The following is a 20,990-nucleotide window of genomic DNA, read 5'->3' on the forward strand; positions in this document are numbered from 1 at the left end:
TTGTTTCTTATGTCTGAGACCTAGTGCCCTTAAATGTTCTTAGAAATATGAAGCAGTCTATCTAGCCTTTGAACTGAATTTGAAGAAAGTCCTAAAAATTAAGAAAACAATACTGTTGTCTGGATTGATACTACATGTTGGGAATTCTCAGTCACGTTCAAGGATCGGTCAGGCCGGTGGGAAGCAGAGCTCTTTTGTGTCCCATTTCTAACTCGTGGCATTTGAACATATGTTTGTAACTCAGCGAAGTGAGGAGACTCACAGACCTGTGTACTATGCCTGCTTACCATATAGTTAAGCAGACCTACAGCTCTGGAAGGAAGCTTCTCTCACAGGTACCACAGTAGCAAAACATTTAGTTTGATCTACTGTTTGTTCCTGTTTCTCCTTTCCCATGACCCACTGTCAGGTCCTGAGAAGCCCAATGGTATAAACAGGCTCTAATGGAAGCCCGAATTAGCAACATAAAAGGCCTGTCCTACAGTTTTCACATGAGTATGTCAGTGATGTCAACACCAGGCTTTGAGCACATTCCAGGCAGTAATTAGGTGGGCTCTTCCTGGCAATGAATGTAAATTGACTTTAGATTCAGGCTTGACAATAAAATAGCTGAAGCCTTTTGACCTAACATGCAGCACATATTGTTCTTTCCCTGTTGCCATAGAAAAAGATAAAACACAATGCACCTAATTAACCTCTCTTCAGTGTGTCCACAACTTTATTCCAGTGTTTTTTGTTTTATTTTCAATGACGCTTGACATTCAGTATTTTGTATTAGTTTCAGGTTGTACAGCGTAGTGGTTGGACGTTTATATAGTGATCCCCCTGACCCCCTGACTAGTCTAGTCCCCACCTGGCAACATGCATAGTTATTACCATATTAGTGACTATATTCCCTGTGCTGTACTTCACATCCCCGTGACTTTTTTGTAAACTACCGATTTGTACTTCTTAATCCCTTTATCTTTCTTACCTAGCTCCCCAACACCCCTCCCACCTGGCAACCATCAGTTTGCTCTCTGTATCTATGAATCTGTTCTGTTTTGTTTGTTCATTTAGTTTGTTCTTTAGATTCCACATATAACTGAGATTATATGGTATTTGTCTTTGTCTGACTTATTTCACTCAGCACACTACCCTCTAGGTCCATCTATGTTATCATAAAAGGTAAGATTTCATTCTTTTTTATGGCCGAGTAATACCCCATTGTATCACCTCTTCTTTATCTAGTCATCTATTGATGGGCATTTCAGTTGTTTCCATATGTTAGGTATTGTGAATACCGCTGCAAATGAAGATAGGGGTACACGATTCTTTTTCAATTAGTGTTTTGGATTTCTTTGCATAAATACCCAGGAGAGCGATTGCTGGGCCATATGGTAATTTTATTTTTAATTTTTTGAGGAACCTCCACACTGCCTTCCATAGCGGCTGCACCAGTCTGCATTCCCACCAACAGTGTATGAGGGTTCCTTTTTCTCCACAGCCTCTCCAACACTTGTTACTATTTGTCTTGTTGATGATAGCCATTCTGACTGGGGTGAGGTGATAGCTCATTGTGGTTTTTGTTTGCATTTCTCTGATGATTAGTGATGTTGAGCATTTCTTCATATGTCTATTTGCCATTTGTATGTCCTCGTTGGAGAAATGTCTCTTCAAGTCCTCTGCCCATTTTTCAACTGGGTTGTTTGGTTTTTTTGTTCTTGAGTTGTATGAGTTCCTTATATATTCTGGATATTAGCCCCTTATCGGAGGCACTGTTTGCAAAAATCTTCTCCCATTCAGAAGGTTTTCTTTTTGTTTTGTTGATGGTTTCCTTTCTGTGCAGAAACTTTTTAGTTTGATGTGGTCCCACCTGTTTATTTTGTTTTTTTTTCCCTTGCCCAACGTGATAATATCAGTAAAAATATCACTAAGAGCAGTCAGAGTGTTTACTGCCTATGTTTCCTTCTAGGAGTTTCATGATTTTGGGTCTTACATTTAAGTCTTTAATCTTTGAGTTTATTTTTGTATATGGTGTAAGAAGGTGGTCTCATTTCATTGTTTGCATGTATCTGTCCAGTTTTCCCAGAACCATGTATTGGAGACACTGTCTTTACCCCAATGTATACTCTTGCCTCCTTTGTCATAGATTAGGTGACCATGTAGGTGTGGGTTTGTTTCTGGGCTCTATTCTGTGGAACTGCAGAGACTTTGGCCTGGTGATGTTTACTCTTGAGGTGATTATATTCCTGCTTTCCCATCGGGTAGTGAGGTCCCAGCTGAAAGGAAGATTAGGCCGAGTGCCCTGAGAGCACGTGCATCATCCCTGTGGGCAGACATGCAGCTCTGAGGGGACACTATTTGAAGGAGGTCAGTGCTTAAACGTGTCTTTCAAGACCTGTAGCTACGCTTTCTCCTTGAAGACAGGCAGCAGCATTTCCCGCTGCCATGCTGAAGCTTAGCTTGGAAACTCCAGCCACGTGTTCCATAGGCCACACACTCTACCCTGCCCGTAAGATAAGTCAGTATTTTTCTGGCCTAGCCCCCCGATGTTTGAGAAGCGGCAGGAAAACCCACGATTCACAGACGAGCATGGCCGTAACCAAGGAGGAACGTATTGAGAGTTGAAGAAGAATCTTTTATGTAGACCACTCAGTGTGATCTTAGGCTGTTACTGCTGATATTTCCATAAGCTTTGTTCTCTCCTGACACAGTGTTCCCTTTTACTTGACCAGTCCTTAACTTGGAGGTCTCCAGGAAATTCTTTTTCTCTAGACCCAGAAAGAATAAGGGATTTCTGGGGCCTCTAGTCTCCCAACACACCAGCTTGTCAACAAACTCACACGTGTGGGGTGGGACCACGGGGCCACAACGATTCATTATGGCCTTTCTTTAGGTGTCTGCAGGCAAATAGGTGTTGCTTTCTTCTTTTTTCCTGCTCACTCTCTCTTTCAGTCAGACCTTGAAAAGGTTGGTTGCTGTTTCATCTGGGCCTGACATGTGTCGGATTTTGTTACCCAGACAGTGGTTGTCTGATTTAAAAGGGGGCAGCAGTATGGCATTTGCCTTGACATTCTCTAGAGCTTGCCTTAAGGATAAAAACGGGTGGGCAGGAGGGTACTGGGTGGGAGGACAGGCCCATGTTGTGGAGAAAGCTTCCTGCATTGTCTCTCCAGGCCCAAGCTGAGCCATTTGTAACAAGGTGCCAATCCCCGTCACTTCCTTAGGTGTCCAGGCTGTTCCCAAGAGAGGCTGTCACTGCTAGATGCCCACAGTATAGCATGCTTCTTAAAGATGTTATGTAGGTAGTCGATGCTTTTTCAAAGTGTATTATTAAGGTGTAATGCACATGCTTTTCTCGATTACATGAAATATATGTCATTCGAAAGGTGGTTTGACTTTCCTGCTCAGGCCTGTTCTCTTTTACTGGCTTACTTTCCACGTGAAAGGTTAGCCTGGTGGTGATAAAAATCCGAGGCCATGAAGTCAGTCGCACAATGCCAGGCTCCCTGGGGAGTGCCCTGTAGTGAGGCCAGATGGAGGTGCTGCTGTTCCCTGTGGCCGGAAGGGCCTCTCCCTGTCTCTGTCTTTGAAACCCTGAACCCTCATTGAGGCCCCGTTTCAAAGTCAGCACATCCTCATGGTTCCCCACGCTGAGTGTCCTCTAGGCCTTACTTTGTCCTGCCTTTGGGCCTCTCGCTCCACAGGGTCACAGTCACTTTGCTTCTGCATCTCCCATCTATCAGACAGTGCCCCACACAAAGTAGACCCAGCAAGGATTTGAATAGTGGGAGAAAGTTATTTTCTTGACATAGCCAAGTATGCATTAGCTTTTTTTTTTTTTTTTTTTTTAACATGATTGTGACTTAGACCTCATGACATGTTTCTGAGATTTAAGAGCCAAGGTCTGAAAGTCATCAGGAAAAGAGACAGTGGATTTAGAGAAAATCCACATCGTGGATTGGGAAAACAGATCTAAGCCATGACAATGGAAGGACAGGTGAATGAAGGGGGACTGTGTTGAGCCTCCTAGAGAAAACCTAGGAAACGCTCAGACTCCTTAAATGTTAGAGCTGGAAAGAAACGTAGAGAAGACTGAAGACATTTCCTGAGGCCCCGTGTTCTGCAAAGCTCTTTTCCCATTGGCTCTTCTGATTGACAGAAAAGGAAATTCTCATTAGTTCATCTTTTATGTTCTCAATTGATTTTGTCAAAGTCAAATTCAAATATCATGCTTGCTATGTCTTTGACAAAATCATAGTTGAAGAAGCATTGTCAATTATGTTGTTCAGTATTTCTCCCTTCACAATTCATCAAATAAAATCCAGACACACTTGGTATATCGATTTCTCCCCTTTTTTAAGTGCCTAGAATATTTGTTTAATTAAAGAGTATCCTTAAGAACAATAGTGTATTATTAAAAATACTAGTTTTGAAGAATAGCCAGTTATATGGGAAAAATTAATGATATAATTTTCAAGAGAAAACTAAGGTTGCAAAACTGTATATACATACCACATTTCCAACTTAGTGTAAAACGTATTTTTTTATTTGTTTATTACACAGTATTATGTTATTTCTAAGTTACATCAAATGTGATTTTTCTTTTTCAGACTTTATATTTTTCATATTCTATAATGAGCTTTTATTACTTTAACTTTTAATGAAATCAATGCATATTAATCGTTTAAAATCTCAAATATTATAATTGTATATACAAAAAATATGAATCCCTATTCTCCCCTTTTCTTGCTCCACAAAGCTGACTACTTTTGAACATTTCGCTGTAACAAAAAGAAATAGTAAATCTAAATAGCCCTCTATGGTTTAATTATGGAGCTACAAAATAACAGGGACACAGAAATATAATCACATAAAAATTTAGGCATTTATTTCTGCCAGGAAAGAAATAATACAAATATATGGAGATGGAAGGAGAACTGACTGGGTCGTGAACATACAATGTGATACACAGAGGGTGCCAAAAAATGTATACACATTTTAAGAAAGGAAAAAAACTCTTATTAAAATTGTAATAATATACAACAATAACAAAAGATGAATACAAGTCATGTGTATACACTTTTTCAGCACCTCCAGTATATAGATGGCGTATTACAGAATTGTACTCTTGAAACCTATGTCACTCACTAACCAGTATCATCCCAATAAATGAAAAAAAAAGAAACAATAGAAAAAGTTTATAGGAAAGGTAGCACCTTTTCTAGAATGTAAAATTCAATATTGTTTAACCAAAATATATGAGATAACTAATTTGGGAGGATAGGGGAGGAAGGGTGGGTGAGTGGTATAGAAAACTAATGCATAAAATGTCTAAGAGGTAAAAAAGAATGAAGAAATAGCAAGAAGAAGCAGTTATTTAGAAATGTATTTGAAAAGAAAAAAACAGCTGAAATATTTGAAAGTGGTCTTAAATTGACTTACATTTTTAAAAAGTTGTAAAAGGAACACATGCCTGTGGTTAAAAAAAACAAACAGATATTCAAAAATTAACAATAATTGGATCCCTGATATCCAGAAAACATCTTTACATCAACTTTACAGTATATTCCAGCTTCTTACTGCTGTTGCCAAAGGTCAAGTGTGGTTGTATGAGATGCTGAAATATATATTGGCTTGTCTCTGTTAGGCTTCAAACTTGTAACCAGTAAACGGTCCCTTCTGAACTTCTGTAAGCTCATCCTGATCTCTCCTAGTTAATTTCAACATCTTCCTCCTGTCCTTCCCCAAACTAATTTGTGCTTAATCCAAGTTCTGTTCTTTTCCTTACTCCAGTTGTTTGAATCTTCGAAGCCCATAGTGACATTTAGTGTTTCTCGCTGTCACTCAGAATGAGGTCTTCCCGTGCATGTCTTCATAGAGACATCTGACAGAATGCCTTCCTTGCAGTCCAAATATGTTCAGATTTGATTGTCGCACAGAACTCAGAACCTCAGGACAGAGTGACAGCCTCCCGAATCTGCTGGTCTCAGCCTCTCTCCCTACTGCTTTGAGTGTGTAAATTGACAAGGGAGACAAAGGGCTTTTGTCAGATTTTGTATATTTTCATTTTCAAATAATCTGACACTGATTTCTTAAGGGTTCTGTTTCAAGAAGTTTAAAAAGTAGATGTGTGTTCACTCCATTCTGTGTTTTCACTTGGGGCTGCACATGGGGAAATAGTGTGTTTCGTTGTATAGCTCCCAGCTGAGCCCCTGAGTCGGGCAGTGCGCACAGATATGGTACCAGGAAATGTGTCCTACGTTAGTTAGGTGTGTGACCTAGGTCTCATTATTCTTCCTCCTTGAGCCTCGTGTATATATGTGTGTGTGCGTGTGTGTATGTATAGACATAGGTATAGGTGTGTGTATGTGTGTGTAATATATATATATATGAGAGAGAGAGAGAGACTTTTTAGGGTCCCTTCCAGCTTTATCATCACGTGGGCCAACATCAGCCTTAGCTACCCCAGGACACAGGGTCCTTTTCTCTTGTGCGTTTCAACAGCGTTGAATACCTTCCTGTACCATTCACTGTTTGGGGTTGTGGTTAACATTTTTAAGCCCTAGCTTCAGCTGCTTGTTGAAGATAGGTTTGTAAGCTGAGAAAGCCTATTGGTAGAGCTCATTTGTTTCCCTAGGATGTGGGTGTGGGAGGGGATTTCCACCTTGTGTCCAGAAGCTGGGAAGACATGGGACTCCTGGATTATTTTCCTTTATGCCCTGTGTTGGGAGAATGAAAAGTTTGTTTGGGAAGGGGGCACATATTTATAATGTCGGGACTGACACAAGAGGATGCCGCCTGGACTCTTCACTTGGTTGGCTTTGCTTTCAATGCCATCCTGGCATTTGGGGTGATCGCTTCATTTTTCACTCTGTGTTTCAGGGCCCTGTTTGATTATGACCGGACTCGGGACAGCTGCCTCCCAAGCCAGGGGCTCAGCTTCTCCTATGGTGACATTCTGCATGTCATTAATGCCTCTGATGATGAGTGGTGGCAGGCAAGACTGGTGACCCCACATGGAGAAAGCGAGCAAATAGGTGTGATCCCCAGTAAGAAGAGGTGAGTTGTCATGATCACCATTGTGTCTGTTTTAGTTTTCCTTGCTTGCTTTAAGGTCCATCGTTCTTCTGTTTTTCTTCTGTGCTTCCTTGCCCTCTCCTTGGCATCGATTTCTTTTTTTGCCTATTATACCGTAAGTTGCTTGAGAGCAGCGGATGTGCTTTATTATTCCTTTTTGGTGCTCAGGACATGGCTATGACTCAATGAGCCAAAAAGTGGCTTCTGAGACCAGGCACTGGCACTGATAGGGCTTCTTTCTGACTCTAAAACAGGGTGGAAAAGAAAGAAAGAGCTCGATTGAAAACCGTGAAGTTCCATGCCCGGACGGGGATGATTGAGTCGAACAGGGTAAGTGGGGGTCCCCAAGGAAGTCAGCCAAAATGTTGAGAGGAGTAAGAATCTTCTTGCAGTCTGTCTGGTGCATAAGAGAACGGGGGAGCACAAAATAATGCCTGTCTTTCAGGGGGCTGGCTCTGCCCTATCAGAATACTGACTGCTTTTCCATAGACGCTACATCCAGTCTGTGCCCCACCCCTGGGTAACTGGCTCTTGAAGATGAGGTGCAGTTGGACTGTCTGCAAGGCTGGCTGGCTTGGGGCATGTGAAACCACTTGTGGGTGTCTCCCCGGTCGCAGATCCTGTCGGAACTGTGGGGACCCTGAACAGAACCTGGCCTCGTCATCCAGCCAGGAAGGCCAGCCCCAGACCTGTGACTGCCCTTCAGACCAAATGAGGCATGGGGGCTCTTTCCATTCACCCCTGTTCTTCTGTGAGCTTTGCAGGCAAAAGAACTTCCGGAGACACGGAGCAGATGGCTCTGTGTTTATCAGTGGCACCTTAGGGCATATGTCCAGGAGGCTACAGTGACCTTTGTCCTTTAGGAAGTACCAGTGAGTCTGTGAGTCTGGATTAGGTAGAAACCTAACATCCCCACCACATTTTCCTGTAAACATAATTTTCCTCTTACATCAACTTTCATGTAATCTCATAGACTCCATTTGTGAAAGACGGTCTTTTATTTAGCTCATCATTGTCTCCATTTTAATTTTTCTTGCATGCTTTAAAATCCATTGTTCTGTTTTTTTTTTCTTCTGTCCTTCCCCTCCATCTTCATGTTCTTTCACAGTCGATCAAAACGAAACGTAAAAAGAGTTTCCGCCTCTCTCGAAAGTTTCCATTTTACAAGAGCAAAGAAAACATGGCCCAGGAAAGCAGCATACAGGAACGTAAGTAGCAGCAGGGTACAGAGAGCAGACCGCCCACAGCCCCGCCGCGTCTTCCTCATCTTGTGAGAAGACTGGGAAAGTGTGTGTGTGTGTGTGTGTGTGTCTGTCTGCGTGCGTCCGTACCTGCTTATTTGCAGAGTCAGAGTAGAAGTTGGTCTGAACAGGGAGAAGCTGGGTCTTTTTCACCCAGCTCCCACTGCGAAAGAATGTTGCAGGCTCTGAGGTGGAGCTGCTCCCAGGACAGGCCTGTAACGACGTCCTGGTGCTGGCGTCAGGAGTGCCAGGCTGAGCTGTGCATGGTGGTGGCAGCAGTTCTCAGCCACAGTATCAGCTGTGGGAACTCAGTGCTGCTCTCTTAGCTTCGCCCTCTTGTGTTTTCTTTTCCTTAAATTCACTCATCTGTGTCAAGAGAAGAGCCTTTCCTTCGCTGGACACCTGGAGTCGGGCCTGCTTCTTGAATTACACATACACGGCTCTGACAGACTGACTGTCATCCCTGAGTGATGACAGAGCCAGCTTTCAAAATCAAACCCTTCCTACCTAAAGGAATTGACATGGAAGGGGGATTACATGACATTGTCCAAATAAAGATTTATTGAGACATACAAAACTGGTTTGTTAGAAAAGGCAACATAGCTGAGCTAAACGCACTTTTTAAAGAACCACTTGAATCCTGAGGAGTCTTCTTATTGTGACATTTGCCTCAGAAATTAACTTCTCTGACCCTAACCTTCAACACCAGGTCAGGCTGGTGAAATATTTCTCATGTGGCACAGGGTAAACTCTAAACCTCTCCTCTTCCGCCTCACGGTCATTGTGGTATACATAGGACATGGCCGTCTGGGGTGGTAGGTAGTTCGTACAAGAGCATCCCCGTCCAGATGGAGGTTACAGCTCAGTCTTGGAGAGCTCACTATGAAGCCTTAGCTGCAGTTGCTTGTTCTCGTGAGGCCAGACATGAGGTCACCACAGTTCACCAGGTGACTCCCAGAATTTCCATGCTGAGCACAGCCTGGGCAGGGTTCGCTGTTGGATGTCCCAGTTGCCGGGGGTGGGGTTGCCTGTTGGATGAGAGTTGAAGCTGCCTGGTGCTTATTCTCCGGAAGCTGAGCTCACCCCTATGGTCTATACAACTCAGGTCAGCTTTGAAGGCCACACATCAGACGGCAGAAGGTCCTTGGGATGATGAGAATTCTCCCTGCCTACCTGTCACACATAGATGTTTGAGGGAAATGATTTCAGGAGCGAAGCAGAGACCTGGCTCTATAACTACACGTTTAGTCAAAACTTGCCCTGTTGATCTGATGGCCGTGGACCACCTCGTCCTCTCCATGCCCCCTGGCAGCAAGTGGGGCGGCATGAAGTCCACGTGCCTTATGTGTCCTGGGACGATCTTTCTGGAGCAAGGTTCTTAGCCTCACTACAGCTATGGGTCTTCATAGTATTTCATACTTCTGTCACTAATGCTCACCTAGCTCTCTATTCTTCCTTCCCCTGTCTTTTTCGTCTATTTTTTTCTCTTCTCCCCAATTCTTCCCCTCCCTTCCTCCCCCCCTTTCCCTCCCTGTCCTTGCTGTCTGTGAAATCAGGACTTCCCTGGGTTAAGTGACGATTATTATGGAGCAAAGAACCTGAGTAAGTCAACCTACACACCATTGACTGTATTTCTGGCATGAGCGGAGATGCTGGGGTTGGGGGTGCAGGGGCTGTGGGTGAGGGCGAAGGGTGATGGGAGGCAGTGTTGGTGAGAACTCCTGTACCACAGCAGAGGAGCACACTGTGAACGTCCCACTTCTGCTTTAGCTCCCCGGTAACCTAATTAAAGCCTGGCACTCATGTCTTTGTTTCCCTTTTGTACCTTGAAGTGGTGGGGAGCCATCTCGGCATCCCACCTATGAGTGAGGTGGGTGAGAAGTTCTCCAGGGCAACCACCCAGCTCATCTCTAGGTTGTTGTTGAGGTGAAAGGGGCCCACTGGTCGGCATCTTCTCCCCGTGACATAGGAATTGGGCTTCACAATGAGCTGATTCAGCATCTCTACGTAGGGGCAAGAGTGCTGTGAAGCCCTTTACCCAACTCGCATCTGGGGTCTCTAAGGGGCTGAGCTGGTGGGGGCCTGAGCAGCATTTGTGGACCACATATATCTAGTACTTTAGCTTAGGAAAACCGTGACTGGAAAATGATCCTAGAGTGGGAGATGAAGGGCCCTAGCTGGCGGCCTGGGCATCCCCGCCGTACGGCCGTGCCGGGCGGCTCCTGTCAGCATATACTCTCCTTCAGTAAGGACTGAAGGCCTGCTGGTAAAGGAGCTTCCTCCGGGGACTGCTCAGGAACTAGCCTTGGTGCTGGCTCAGCCAGTCCTTTCTGGGGGGGCCACAGCATATCACGGTCTGGAACAGTGTCCTCTTGGCTGAAATGAGCAGTGTCTCTCCATAGTTTGTTGTGTCCATGTTTCATCTTCATCCGCCTGTTGTCTTGGGAGTGGTAGGCTGTGTTTGGGCCAAACTGTGCCTTGTGCCTCCTGTGAGATGTGGGCAGGTCCCCACAGGCTGTCTTGTCCTCCAAGTTTTCTCCCTGTTGTCTCCGTTTTGATGTGTCTGTCTTTTGGTGGGTGGGGCAGCTGTCCCCTCACTGCTGAGGCCATGCCCTCCTGGGCAGCGCTGGCAGGACAGCTGTGGGTCCCTGGTGACTGCTTAGCCTCTAGTGTGGACTTCAGGGCTGCTGTCTGGGAAGGAAATTCCCAGAAGTCCCTGAACTTCTCTTTGCTACTGTCGCTGCCTTTCCTTTGCTACTGGCAGCTTTGGGAGCTGCGTTCTGAGGTCGGATTTGGAAGCCATCCAAGTCAGTTCTTTTGATTCAGACGAAGACGATGCTGCCAAAGAATGGAAGGCTCGGAGTGTGTAGGGAGGGACCTGGTGGAACGAGAGGGCTCCGGGGACAGGTCCGAGGTCACCAGGGGCTCAGGATTGGGGCTGCACCTGTGCCTCCCAGTTGGTACCCTGGATGTGGCAGGTCTCCTGGAGCTTTGAGTTTTGTGCCGCGTGTGACCTCTCAGTGGTGTGTTCTGAATCGGAGTCTCTTTCTTGTTGGCTTGCAGAGGGAGTGACATCCAACACCAGTGACAGCGAAAGCAGTTCCAGTAAGTGTGTGTCATTCTCCCCCATGTCATGTAGCTCCACCATGTGTCCCCCCGTCCTCATTCCAGCGTCGCACGGCTACCATTCTGTTCAGAGGCTACTGCTTCTTTTAGCCATGTACACTTGGAGATCCTGGACATGCTGTGGCCATTTTGTCCTTGTGGGATGGGGTTTAGGCCAGGGATTAAAGGAGAGCAGAATCCCTGCAGTCCTGGCTGGGAGCTGACTTAAAAGCGCCCCTTGGGCCCTGGCAGGGTTGAGCTGCCAGCGAGCAAATCCCTGCCATGGGCACGGTGGACACAGGTGCTGCCAGCTTTGTAGATTAGCTCAGCTAGCAAAAGAACAGTGGCCCCTGTGGGATATTGGCCTGAATTGGCTAGGACCTGCTGGATTAAGGCTTGCCCTTGCCTTTTAGCTGCATTACATGACCAGGTAACTGCCCAGTTTGCCTTCAGAGATCCCATGACCAGGCCGGACCCCATGAAAGGGAGCTGTCGTTAGAGGCCTTGGAAAACGTGCCTGTGAGCAGGCACCTTGGGGCTTGATACAAGTTACTTCCTTCCGCCGGCACTGCCGCTGGCCACTTTGGGACCTCCAGACACCCAGCCCCAAGGGGCTTGGTGACTGTTCTAGGAAAAGCTCTACTGTGAGGACAGAGCGGGCCTCAGCACCGCTCTTAATGGTCATTGAGGGCCTTAGTCTCTCCTTGTGCCACTTTTCTGATTCTTCTTCCACTGAAGGGGGGATAGGTAGACCCTTAAAAGGGCAAAGTTAGGCTGCAGCTCTGGGGACTTGCATGAGTGCCCGGACTGCCCTGCCTGCCGACGAGGGGACAGCAAGAGGACAGCTGAGCACAGTTGACTGTGACCTATAAGAATGGTTCCTGAGAAATGGTTGGTTTGGGGTGGCAGTTTCCTGTTTTCTGGGTCATGTCCCTTTGCTCAGCTACACTTCGGTGAATGAAGGGACCCCTGACTCCTGTGCCAGGTGAGGGTTTCCTGTGCTTTCTGGCCAATGGGAAGCAGACAGGCCCCCAGGGCAGGTGTTAGCAGGCCCTAGTTGGCAGACGGGTGAGGTACACATTTTGGAGAGACGTCGGAAAGTGCTCACCTGCCTCCTGTCTCCTGTTTTTGTTGCAGAAGGTCAAGAGGACGCTATTCTGTCCTATGAACCAGTGACTCGGCAAGAAAGTAAGCCCTGCTCGGAGAGTCTTGCCTTCCAGCTAGTCGTGCAGTCCTGGGGGCCAACATGTGGTGGCTGTGGTGGGGGAGGAAGGCAGGGCCGGGCCCCAGCTGCCTGATCTCCTCCTTCCTAGTGGTAGAGGCGGGGGTGGGCGCTTCCAGATGTGTGCCCCACACTCCACATGTGCTTGCTGCTTGGGGTGCTTTCCAAAGCATGGGGCAGGTTTACAAGGATAGCAGAGGGCGATTTCAGTGGGTATGGCCGCTGCTAAAAGGGAGGTCCTGGTTACTTCCCTTCGGTGGCTCCTGAAAGATTTCTCCTGAATCTGTTGCAAGGGGAGATGCTTCTGGTTGCAGACTTGCCTCAGACTTCAGTATTCTAAATGGTCTTTGATGTCTTTGTGGGTAGAAGGGCAGCGAATGGCTGTGGGTGCTCGGGCCTGTGTCGCGGCGGCTTCAGGGCCTCGGTGTCCTGGGCAGACTGGCAGGTAGAATGGGCCGTGCAGTGGCAGCACACTCACTGTCCCCTTGCTGTCTCTGCAGTTCACTACGCAAGGCCTGTCATCATCCTGGGCCCAATGAAGGACAGAGTTAATGACGACCTGATCTCCGAGTTCCCGCATAAATTTGGATCCTGCGTGCCACGTAAGTGCCCAGGAAGGCTTTGGGGGTGGGGTGGTGCTGGCCTGGTCCGGTTCTAGGGTTCCCTGGAGGAGGTTAGGCAGCAGTAGCTTGCCCCATAGCTCTTGGGGTTGGCAGGACTGAGACGTCAGACCGGCCCGCTCGCTCCCAGAGACGTTTGAGTGCTGATGGGACAAATGCGGGGGATCCCGCCCAAATGGCATCAACATGGCCCACTAGTCAGCTTGTTAGGCTCTCTGGCTCTGCACCAGGGCTTGGCTGGCCCGGGAAACTGCACCTTTCTGGTCCAGTTTAAGGTAACGCAAATAGCCCCCTGTGTGTGCAACTTAGCGGTTAGAGGAGAAGGCGGCAAGACAGGCTTCTTCCCGCTGCCTTTCCCCACTCACTTCCCCACGGGAGTGGCCTCGGCACCCAGGTGACAGAGGGCCAGGTCACTGTCCTTGCTCTGCACAGCATTTCCTTCCTTCCTTCCTCCCTGCCTGCCTTCAGACACTACCCGGCCTCGGCGTGATAATGAGGTGGATGGGCAGGATTACCACTTTGTGGTGTCCCGAGAACAAATGGAGAAGGACATCCAGGACAGCAAGTTCATCGAGGCCGGCCAGTTCAATGACAATCTCTATGGGACCAGCATCCAGTCAGTGCGCGCAGTTGCAGAGAGGGTAAGGACAGGAGGGGGCCCTGCTAAAGAAGTAACATTCAAAGGGAACACGGAGTGCCCCCCCTCCTGGCACAGGGCATCACCCACCTGAATAGGGACCCCTCTGTACACCTGGCCTTTTGTGTGTAATAGAAACACGTGCAGCCTGGGGACCCCAGGTATAATCTTTGCGGCCTCCCTGGTGGTCACAGGTCCCCCGGGTGGATGTGTGGGCTGCCGCAGGGACTGGGTGGGCTCATGCAGGTCTTCGCTTTTCCAGGGCAAGCACTGCATTTTGGACGTTTCTGGCAATGCTATCAAGAGGCTGCAGCAAGCACAAGTTTACCCCATCGCCATTTTCATCAAGCCCAAGTCTATTGAAGCGCTGATGTAAGTATTTGCTGAGACTCAGACAATCCTGGCTAGGACAGGGCCCTGGGCAGGAAAGAACACAGTGATGGGCTGGGCAGGCGGGAGCCCCAGCAGAAGCTCGGAGGGCGTCTGCTCACCATCAGCTCCTGGCCCAGGCGTGTATTCCCGGGCAAGCTTGTAGATCTGGAAGGTTTCAGGAAAATGCTCTCGGGGCAGCTGAGCCAGTTCTCAGGGAGCAGGGAGCCTGCAGTAATCCTTTGTGTCCATCAAAACACTGATCCAGTCCGCTATCATTTTGCTTCCTTCTTCTATCAGGGAAATGAACCGACGACAGACATATGAACAAGCAAATAAGATCTATGACAAAGCCATGAAACTGGAACAGGAGTTTGGAGAGTACTTCACAGGTAAGACTCCCTGCTGCCCAGACTGGGTCATGTGGGCCCAGCCAGCACCTCTTCGAGAAGAGTCTCCATGAGGCTTAGACACCTTGCAGAGAACTCCTGGGGGCCTCTGAGCTCCAGCCTTCACAGAACAGGACAATTTCGCCGTTTCTAGTGCCCACCACCACCACCAAATGCTGCTTTACACCCTCTGTTCTTTGTCGTCGTGTCCCCACTAGAGTGTAGGCTCCCTGTCTGACTTTGCTTCCCTGCCTCCCAACCCCCATCCAGGATTTGGCCTCGTATGTGGTAGGTGCTGGGTACACATTGCTTATTGAGGCCTTAGTGTGGTTTTCAGCTTGTGTGGCAGTGTGTGCACATGTGTGTGTTTGTATGGCCACCTACTTTACAAGGTCGGTTCCTAAGAGGCTGCCAAGCTGTCTGTAATATGCTGCTTGCCTTTTAAAGTACGGTGACATACACATGCAGGTTGGTGCTGAGTCAACTAGCTGCTGGCACTACTAGGTTCACTGGGACGGGATCCATAACTGTCAGCAACCGCGTCCTTGTTTGCCGGGCTCACCTCTGACCTCAAGCAGGTGCGATGGCCCCAGGAGCACTGGCTCTTGCCAGAAATTGTGGCTTTCAGCTCTTTCTCTGGATAATCGAAGTTTTCCAAATCTTCTAGTTACGGCTACTTGAGAAGTACCAGCTGGTGGCCGAGAGCTATATAAGCTGCAAGATCTGGCATCTTAGGGGTGCTGAGTAAACAATGAACGACACTGTCTCAGCAGATTGACTTCAAGCCCTGGGCTTGGAGTACCTGCCAGTCTCCCCTGCTGCCCTGGGCTCACACACAGCCGCCCCCACAGCCGTGAGGGTGCCTCCTGCTGGGCTGAGCTATAGCACTGTTGGGACAGGCTGGATGGCTTGGGTTTGGGGGTGCTGTGGGTGGGCCACAGTACTAATTCCGCTTTCCCCTTCACTTTAGCCATTGTACAGGGTGACTCACTGGAAGAGATTTATAACAAAATCAAGCAAATCATTGAGGACCAGTCTGGCCACTACATTTGGGTCCCATCCCCTGAAAAACTCTGAAGAATCCCCTCCAACCTTTCTCTTGTGAACAGAAGAAATCAAGCCCCTCTTCCCTCCTTCCTCTTCATTCCTGTCCCCACGGGGAGAACAAATGACTACTGTTCTTGTCCCCTTTTTTAGATATGTCAAAAAAAAATTGAGTTTTCTAGTCCTGTTGTGTTTTTTTAAATTTCCGTTTTGTTTGAGTTTCTTTTGGGATGATGCCATCTCACTCATCATGTGACTGTGCCCGTTCCTGCATGGACCTTTCCCAAGCGCTAGCACAGGTGCAGATCCATCAGAGTCATTGTTTCCCTACAAATCAAGCAGAAGCGACGCGAAGAGAGGAGGACTGATGGCAAGACAGACTGGCCAGCGGTGCGTGCTGACATGCTCCCGGGCATTTCCACATACCTGTACTCATGGAGCTCTGAACGATGCAACGGCGTGGCCACAGAAAGGATCTTATTTATATATAGATATATATATGTAATTTATATAAAATATATAGAAATTATCATATATATATATTATACACGCTCATATAATATATATATATATATCACACATTTGGACTAGAAAATCTATGGAGACTTCGTCAATGGTACTGTTATCAGAGAAATGCTTTAATTTTCATATTCCAATCCGATGGCATCTTATATCCCAACTGGTTGGGGACGGATTGAAAATGGCAGTACGTGCGGTACCGAGGGCACTCGCATTTGGTCATCCTCTTGAGAGCTAGGGTTTTCTCGAGCAGGGTCAGCCAGAGGCCTGCCAGAAGGGGCGACAGGGGTGGAGACGTGGCCCTAAAGCTGCTGCTGCCCTGGAGAGAGAATGGCTAACAGTGCTCCCTGTTAAATTGCCTATTGTTTTATGCCACCTGATGTGTCTGCATGACAGGTTTCCTTTTTGTTCATTTTTAAGCTGCTGTTAAACCAAAACCATGTTGTGCTACTGTGTCGGCCTTTTCATTATTCCAGATTTTCTTTACTATTTAAGCGAATGCGTAGACTCCAGTCTGAAGGCTCGTGATGTGGTGGTGTTGCCGGGCCTTGTGGTAGGTAGAGTAGGTGACCTGTGCTGGGCTGGTGACGACTGAGAGCAGGAGCCGGGCTCTGCACTGTGATGTGGTCCTTCACTCTCCTGCCTGGGGTGAGCTGTGCTCAGCTGAGGCTCCTTCAAGGGCCCGCCCACAGGGACTCAGTCACCTTGCAGGTCTGTGCTGGGCCAGCCGTGTCACGACAAGTTGGATTTGGTTTTTTCCACAGCTGCTTCATATGCCCTACCCTAGCCCCTTACCAACAGCTGGTGGCTTATTGTTTCTTCCAGAAGGAAGTAGACAGTCATGCTGTCAGTTTGAGCAATAGAGCTAGGAGTCGCTTACTGGTGAGACGTGAAACCTTGTCGTCCTTTCCCAGAGGCAGATGGCAGTGGTTGTGGCCAACGGACTCTTTCTTTGACCGTAAATGCAGGTAGCAGGTGTGGCTTAGGCCCCAGCCCACCCCCTTTGAAGCCACCGTGCCTCTTGTCACCTCCACGCTGGAGGCGTGACACGGGAGGAGAATGTGCATGTGCTTGGCCCTCGAGGTCACTGTTAGGACCGGTGCAAACGACGCAATGTTGAAGACACTTGAGTGCTACCAGCCAAATTTAGATAAACTTGAGGGTAAAGGAAGGGCAGCAGATTTACCTGGGCAGTCCACTGGGTTGAAGATGGAGACAGACGAAGTGATGGCCAGTTATGACTGGTGAGGAGGGGCACGCAGGGAAGAAAAGCAAAGACTCAGAGCAAGCATGACACTAGTTGGGTTACCAGTGTTCCTTCCATGGAGACGTATATTTTTTAATAAACGATAGTTGCAATGAACTGTGGCTCGGACACCTTCTTGAAATAGTTGAGAAGGGAGGGATGGGAACACAGCAGTGGGAAAAATACTCCAAACTTTTGTTTGGGGGCCACAGGGCTCTACTTGCTATCAGCTGACCGAGTCAGGTTGGTTGCTTCATCCAACTTGGGATGGTTCTAGACCTCTGATCATAGCAGGTCCTTTGTGAAAGCTATGTAATCGGCCTTCCACCCCAGCCCCAGACACTGCCTCAAACAGCACCAACCAGGTGGTGGGGGGAGGGTCCCCACATCCTTGTTGGCAAAATGCTGACATTTTCCCCAATGTACACTAGATAGGAGATGCCTGCTGCAGCAAAGAGGTTTGTTAGAGAAAGCAGAGGCCAGCTTAGTGGTACAAAACTAGGCAATACGGTAAGAAAAAGCTGGCATATCAGCCACCAGTGTCACCAGAGACCACTGACAGCTCAGGGGGAAATGAGCCCCACGGAGGCCCCAGTTTGCAGAGCAGGGTAGCAACCATCCCTCCAGCCCTCTGAAGAGAGGAGTGCTTGGATCAGGTATTTATGTGTGGAGAAGCCCAAGGAGGCACTGCCACAACTGAGGTCAAGAGCGACAGATGACTGACAGAAGGAGCCATGCTGATGTGTTGGCTGGAGCGCAGAAAGGACTATCCTGAGCAGTTTGTGGTGCTTCCTTTCACACATCTGCTGGAAAGCAGCTCTACAAGAAAGGGAGCCCCCAAGCACCCCATGTGGTCTCAGGAAATGGGCTCCTATGGATAAAGGGAACAAAGCAGTAGCTACACTGTGTTGGGACTTCACAGCTGCTGTCCCTCCTAGAAGAAAATTCAGCCCCCAGCAACTTAGAAACACCGAGGGTAGACACCCCCAGCCCTAAGCTCTGCTGTGACCTAGTGGCTAGAGCCCCTGTCCACACACGGGGTCCACACCAGGATCTCATTCTGCTGCTGGGAATACTGCTAATCACGCCTCTGTGTCTTCATCTTTAACAGACCTTAAATTACAGTATTCATAGGGTGACACGACTGCATAAAGTATTGTTCAGGTGCAAATGACCAACTATCTCAAGGTGAAAGGCTTCTAGAAATTAGCTAATCAAAGCAAACTCTTCACCCAACACAAGTGTGGAAGTTGTGCTTACAGATAAAGCTAATATAGATGCAGAATAAAGTGGGTGTTGAGCTGCAGGACTGGGAAGAGACTAGAGGGGAAGTATCCTGAGTGGGTCAAAGTTAAAAAAGGTTGGGGCTGAGAAGGGATACCAGGCACGAGTAGAAAGGCCAGTACTAACGGACGATGGAGCCCTTTCCACAGGGGCAGTGCTTATCCGGTGCCAACCACTACAAGCCCAAGATGTCAGAAAACCTTGGAAAAATGAGCTGAGAGCCCTTGGTCTTCTCAAGGCAGCCCAACAAAACATGCCTGAGCAACTCCAGCGGGGCCTGGCTGTTCTCGGTAGGCCTGTGTTCTCAACTTTCATCCTTTTTCTCTGTCCCCACCTCAGATTTTGTGGCCTCAATTCCTTTAATCCTTCTAGCCAGTCGGTTCCTTGTCACCTCTCAGCCATTTTATTCTCACAGCAAATAACCTTCTGAAGCTCAACCTTAAATTTCCTCTAAAGCCTCTCTCTTCCCCCATCACATCCCAGAAATAGCAGAACTGGCTCCTGCGCAATTCAGCTCCTCCCCAACGAGCAGGGTCTCCATACCGAGAACTTTGCCAGAGAATAGAAGAGCTGCTTCAGCAATGAGCTCCAACTAGAGCCAGGGTGACACCCACTGGTGGTTTTCAAGTTAGGCCAGATGAAGTACCTGTGTGTCCTATGCATCCGCTGTCACTGGCACTCTCACCAGAAGTGTCTAGGACTACAAAGGGGGTGGATTGAGAAGAGGGGTCCAGACCGCCTGCTCACAGTGGGGAACATGTGCAAGAGGAGGTTCTGGCTGGCCTCCCTGTCCCCACAGTTGCCCTCCACATAGCTGACAGAAACCAGCCAACATTTATTTTGTGCTCACTGTGTGACAGATACCATACTAAGTGCTTTATGCATTTTAATTCACTTATTGTCCAAACAGCCCTTTGACATAGGTGCTTTCCTACGTATAAACGGAGCAAAGTACTGGCCTGTAGCCACACTGTTACTGGAACATTATCCTCATGCTCCAGATGAGGAAACTGAGGCATGAGGCAGTCACACAGCTAATACGCGGCAGGCTGTCAAACAGGCTGGCAGGCTGGCTGTGCTTCTAAGCGCTATGCTAGGCCGCCTGTCACCGCCACACTTGGAACATTCAATTGCCCTTTTCTCTTTACATCTGTCTTCCTCTCCTTGACCCATCTTCGAGAGCAAATTATGTCTGATTCATCTTCATCTTTCCAGCATTTAGTACAATATCCCACATAGTAGGAGCCCATTAAAAGAGAAAAGATGTGCTAGTCTTTGGCTCAAATGTGGAGGGAAGACTTCTTTTGGTGTTGTTTTCTGGAATCCCTGCAACTTCCTCTGGGATTGAACTCCATTGATCATGACTCTCCTTCAGCTCCTTCCCCTTCTTTTCACTCGGCTGTCTTTTCACCAAGAACTGCTCTGCTCCCACTCACCGTGCATTTGTTCATTCAACACAAGCTCTCCAGGCCAGCCACGACCTCCCAAGCATGACAGCCAAACGCCCCTTTCTCAGCCTTAATGTTATAAAAAGATGAAAATGACATGCCCTTGCTGTCACCATTGACGTCATTTCTTTTTCGACTACTTTGGCTTTTCCTTGACTCCTTCACACAATCTTCTCCCACCTCCCAAGTGTCACCATTTTCCTAGATACCTAGGCCCCAAACCTGATTTCTCTCCCTCGGTGCTGGAAAAACAATGGCTAATCAAATGAAGACAGGCTCCACTCACAGGAAGAGGGCAACAAACAAGTAAACAAGTAAGTATGTAATTACACGTTGTGCTAAATGCTGTAAAGGAAATAAATAGGATGCAGTGAGAGGGGATGACAGAGCGAGGGGACCTGCTTAGAGAAGGTACCTATGGAAGGCTTCCGTGAGGAGGTGCTATTCGGGCTGAGACCTGGGAGATCAGTAGAATCAGCCTGGTGGAGGACAGGGGTGGCATGTGGGGGAGGGGAGTACAACACCCTCCACTGGCCCCCATCTGCTTTTCCAGCATTATCTGCTGATGTTTCTCTACAAACCAATCTAGACTACTTGTCTTTTTACGTGTGAGCAAGGCCTCTGTCTAGAATGTTCCCAGTCCTCATGTCTATGAAACCCTTCAAGCTCCAGCTCAAATGTCATTTCCAAAATGATGTCATTGGTCACCTCCCTTCTTTTGCAGCACTCCAGCAGTTTGTACTGAACTTGCTCTATTCTTCCTTTCATGGCAGTTATTTGTCCACGATGTACTTCTCCAACTAG

The 20,990-nt window shown here is 47.9% G+C and overlaps 1 protein-coding gene across 8 annotated transcripts in view; it reads left to right on the top strand.

Annotated features, from left to right (window-relative positions):
* The window catches only part of DLG3 (discs large MAGUK scaffold protein 3), a 59,486-nt gene extending 41,915 nt beyond the window's left edge, over positions 1-17,571 (top strand). For 5 of the 8 annotated variants that reach the window (XM_074323229.1, XM_019747988.2, XM_019747994.2 and 2 more), the window contains 10 exons: positions 6,868-7,044; positions 7,317-7,392; positions 8,171-8,270; positions 11,367-11,408; positions 12,546-12,596; positions 13,131-13,232; positions 13,719-13,891; positions 14,150-14,259; positions 14,557-14,648; positions 15,616-17,571. In XM_074323229.1, coding sequence (XP_074179330.1) covers positions 6,868-7,044; positions 7,317-7,392; positions 8,171-8,270; positions 11,367-11,408; positions 12,546-12,596; positions 13,131-13,232; positions 13,719-13,891; positions 14,150-14,259; positions 14,557-14,648; positions 15,616-15,722 — 1,030 coding nt within the window. In that variant the 3' untranslated portion in view covers positions 15,723-17,571. Of the gene's footprint in view, positions 1-6,867; positions 7,045-7,316; positions 7,393-8,170; positions 8,271-9,859; positions 9,906-11,366; positions 11,409-12,545; positions 12,597-13,130; positions 13,233-13,718; positions 13,892-14,149; positions 14,260-14,556; positions 14,649-15,615 lie in introns of all 8 variants that reach the window. The other 3 variants (XM_019747989.2, XM_074323228.1, XM_019747990.2) reach the window with 3 other exon arrangements.
* The last annotated feature ends 3,419 nt before the right edge of the window (positions 17,572-20,990 follow it).

This window comes from Rhinolophus sinicus, chromosome X, assembly GCF_036562045.2.
Source record: "Rhinolophus sinicus isolate RSC01 chromosome X, ASM3656204v1, whole genome shotgun sequence".
Classification (NCBI taxonomy): Eukaryota; Metazoa; Chordata; class Mammalia; order Chiroptera; family Rhinolophidae; genus Rhinolophus; species Rhinolophus sinicus.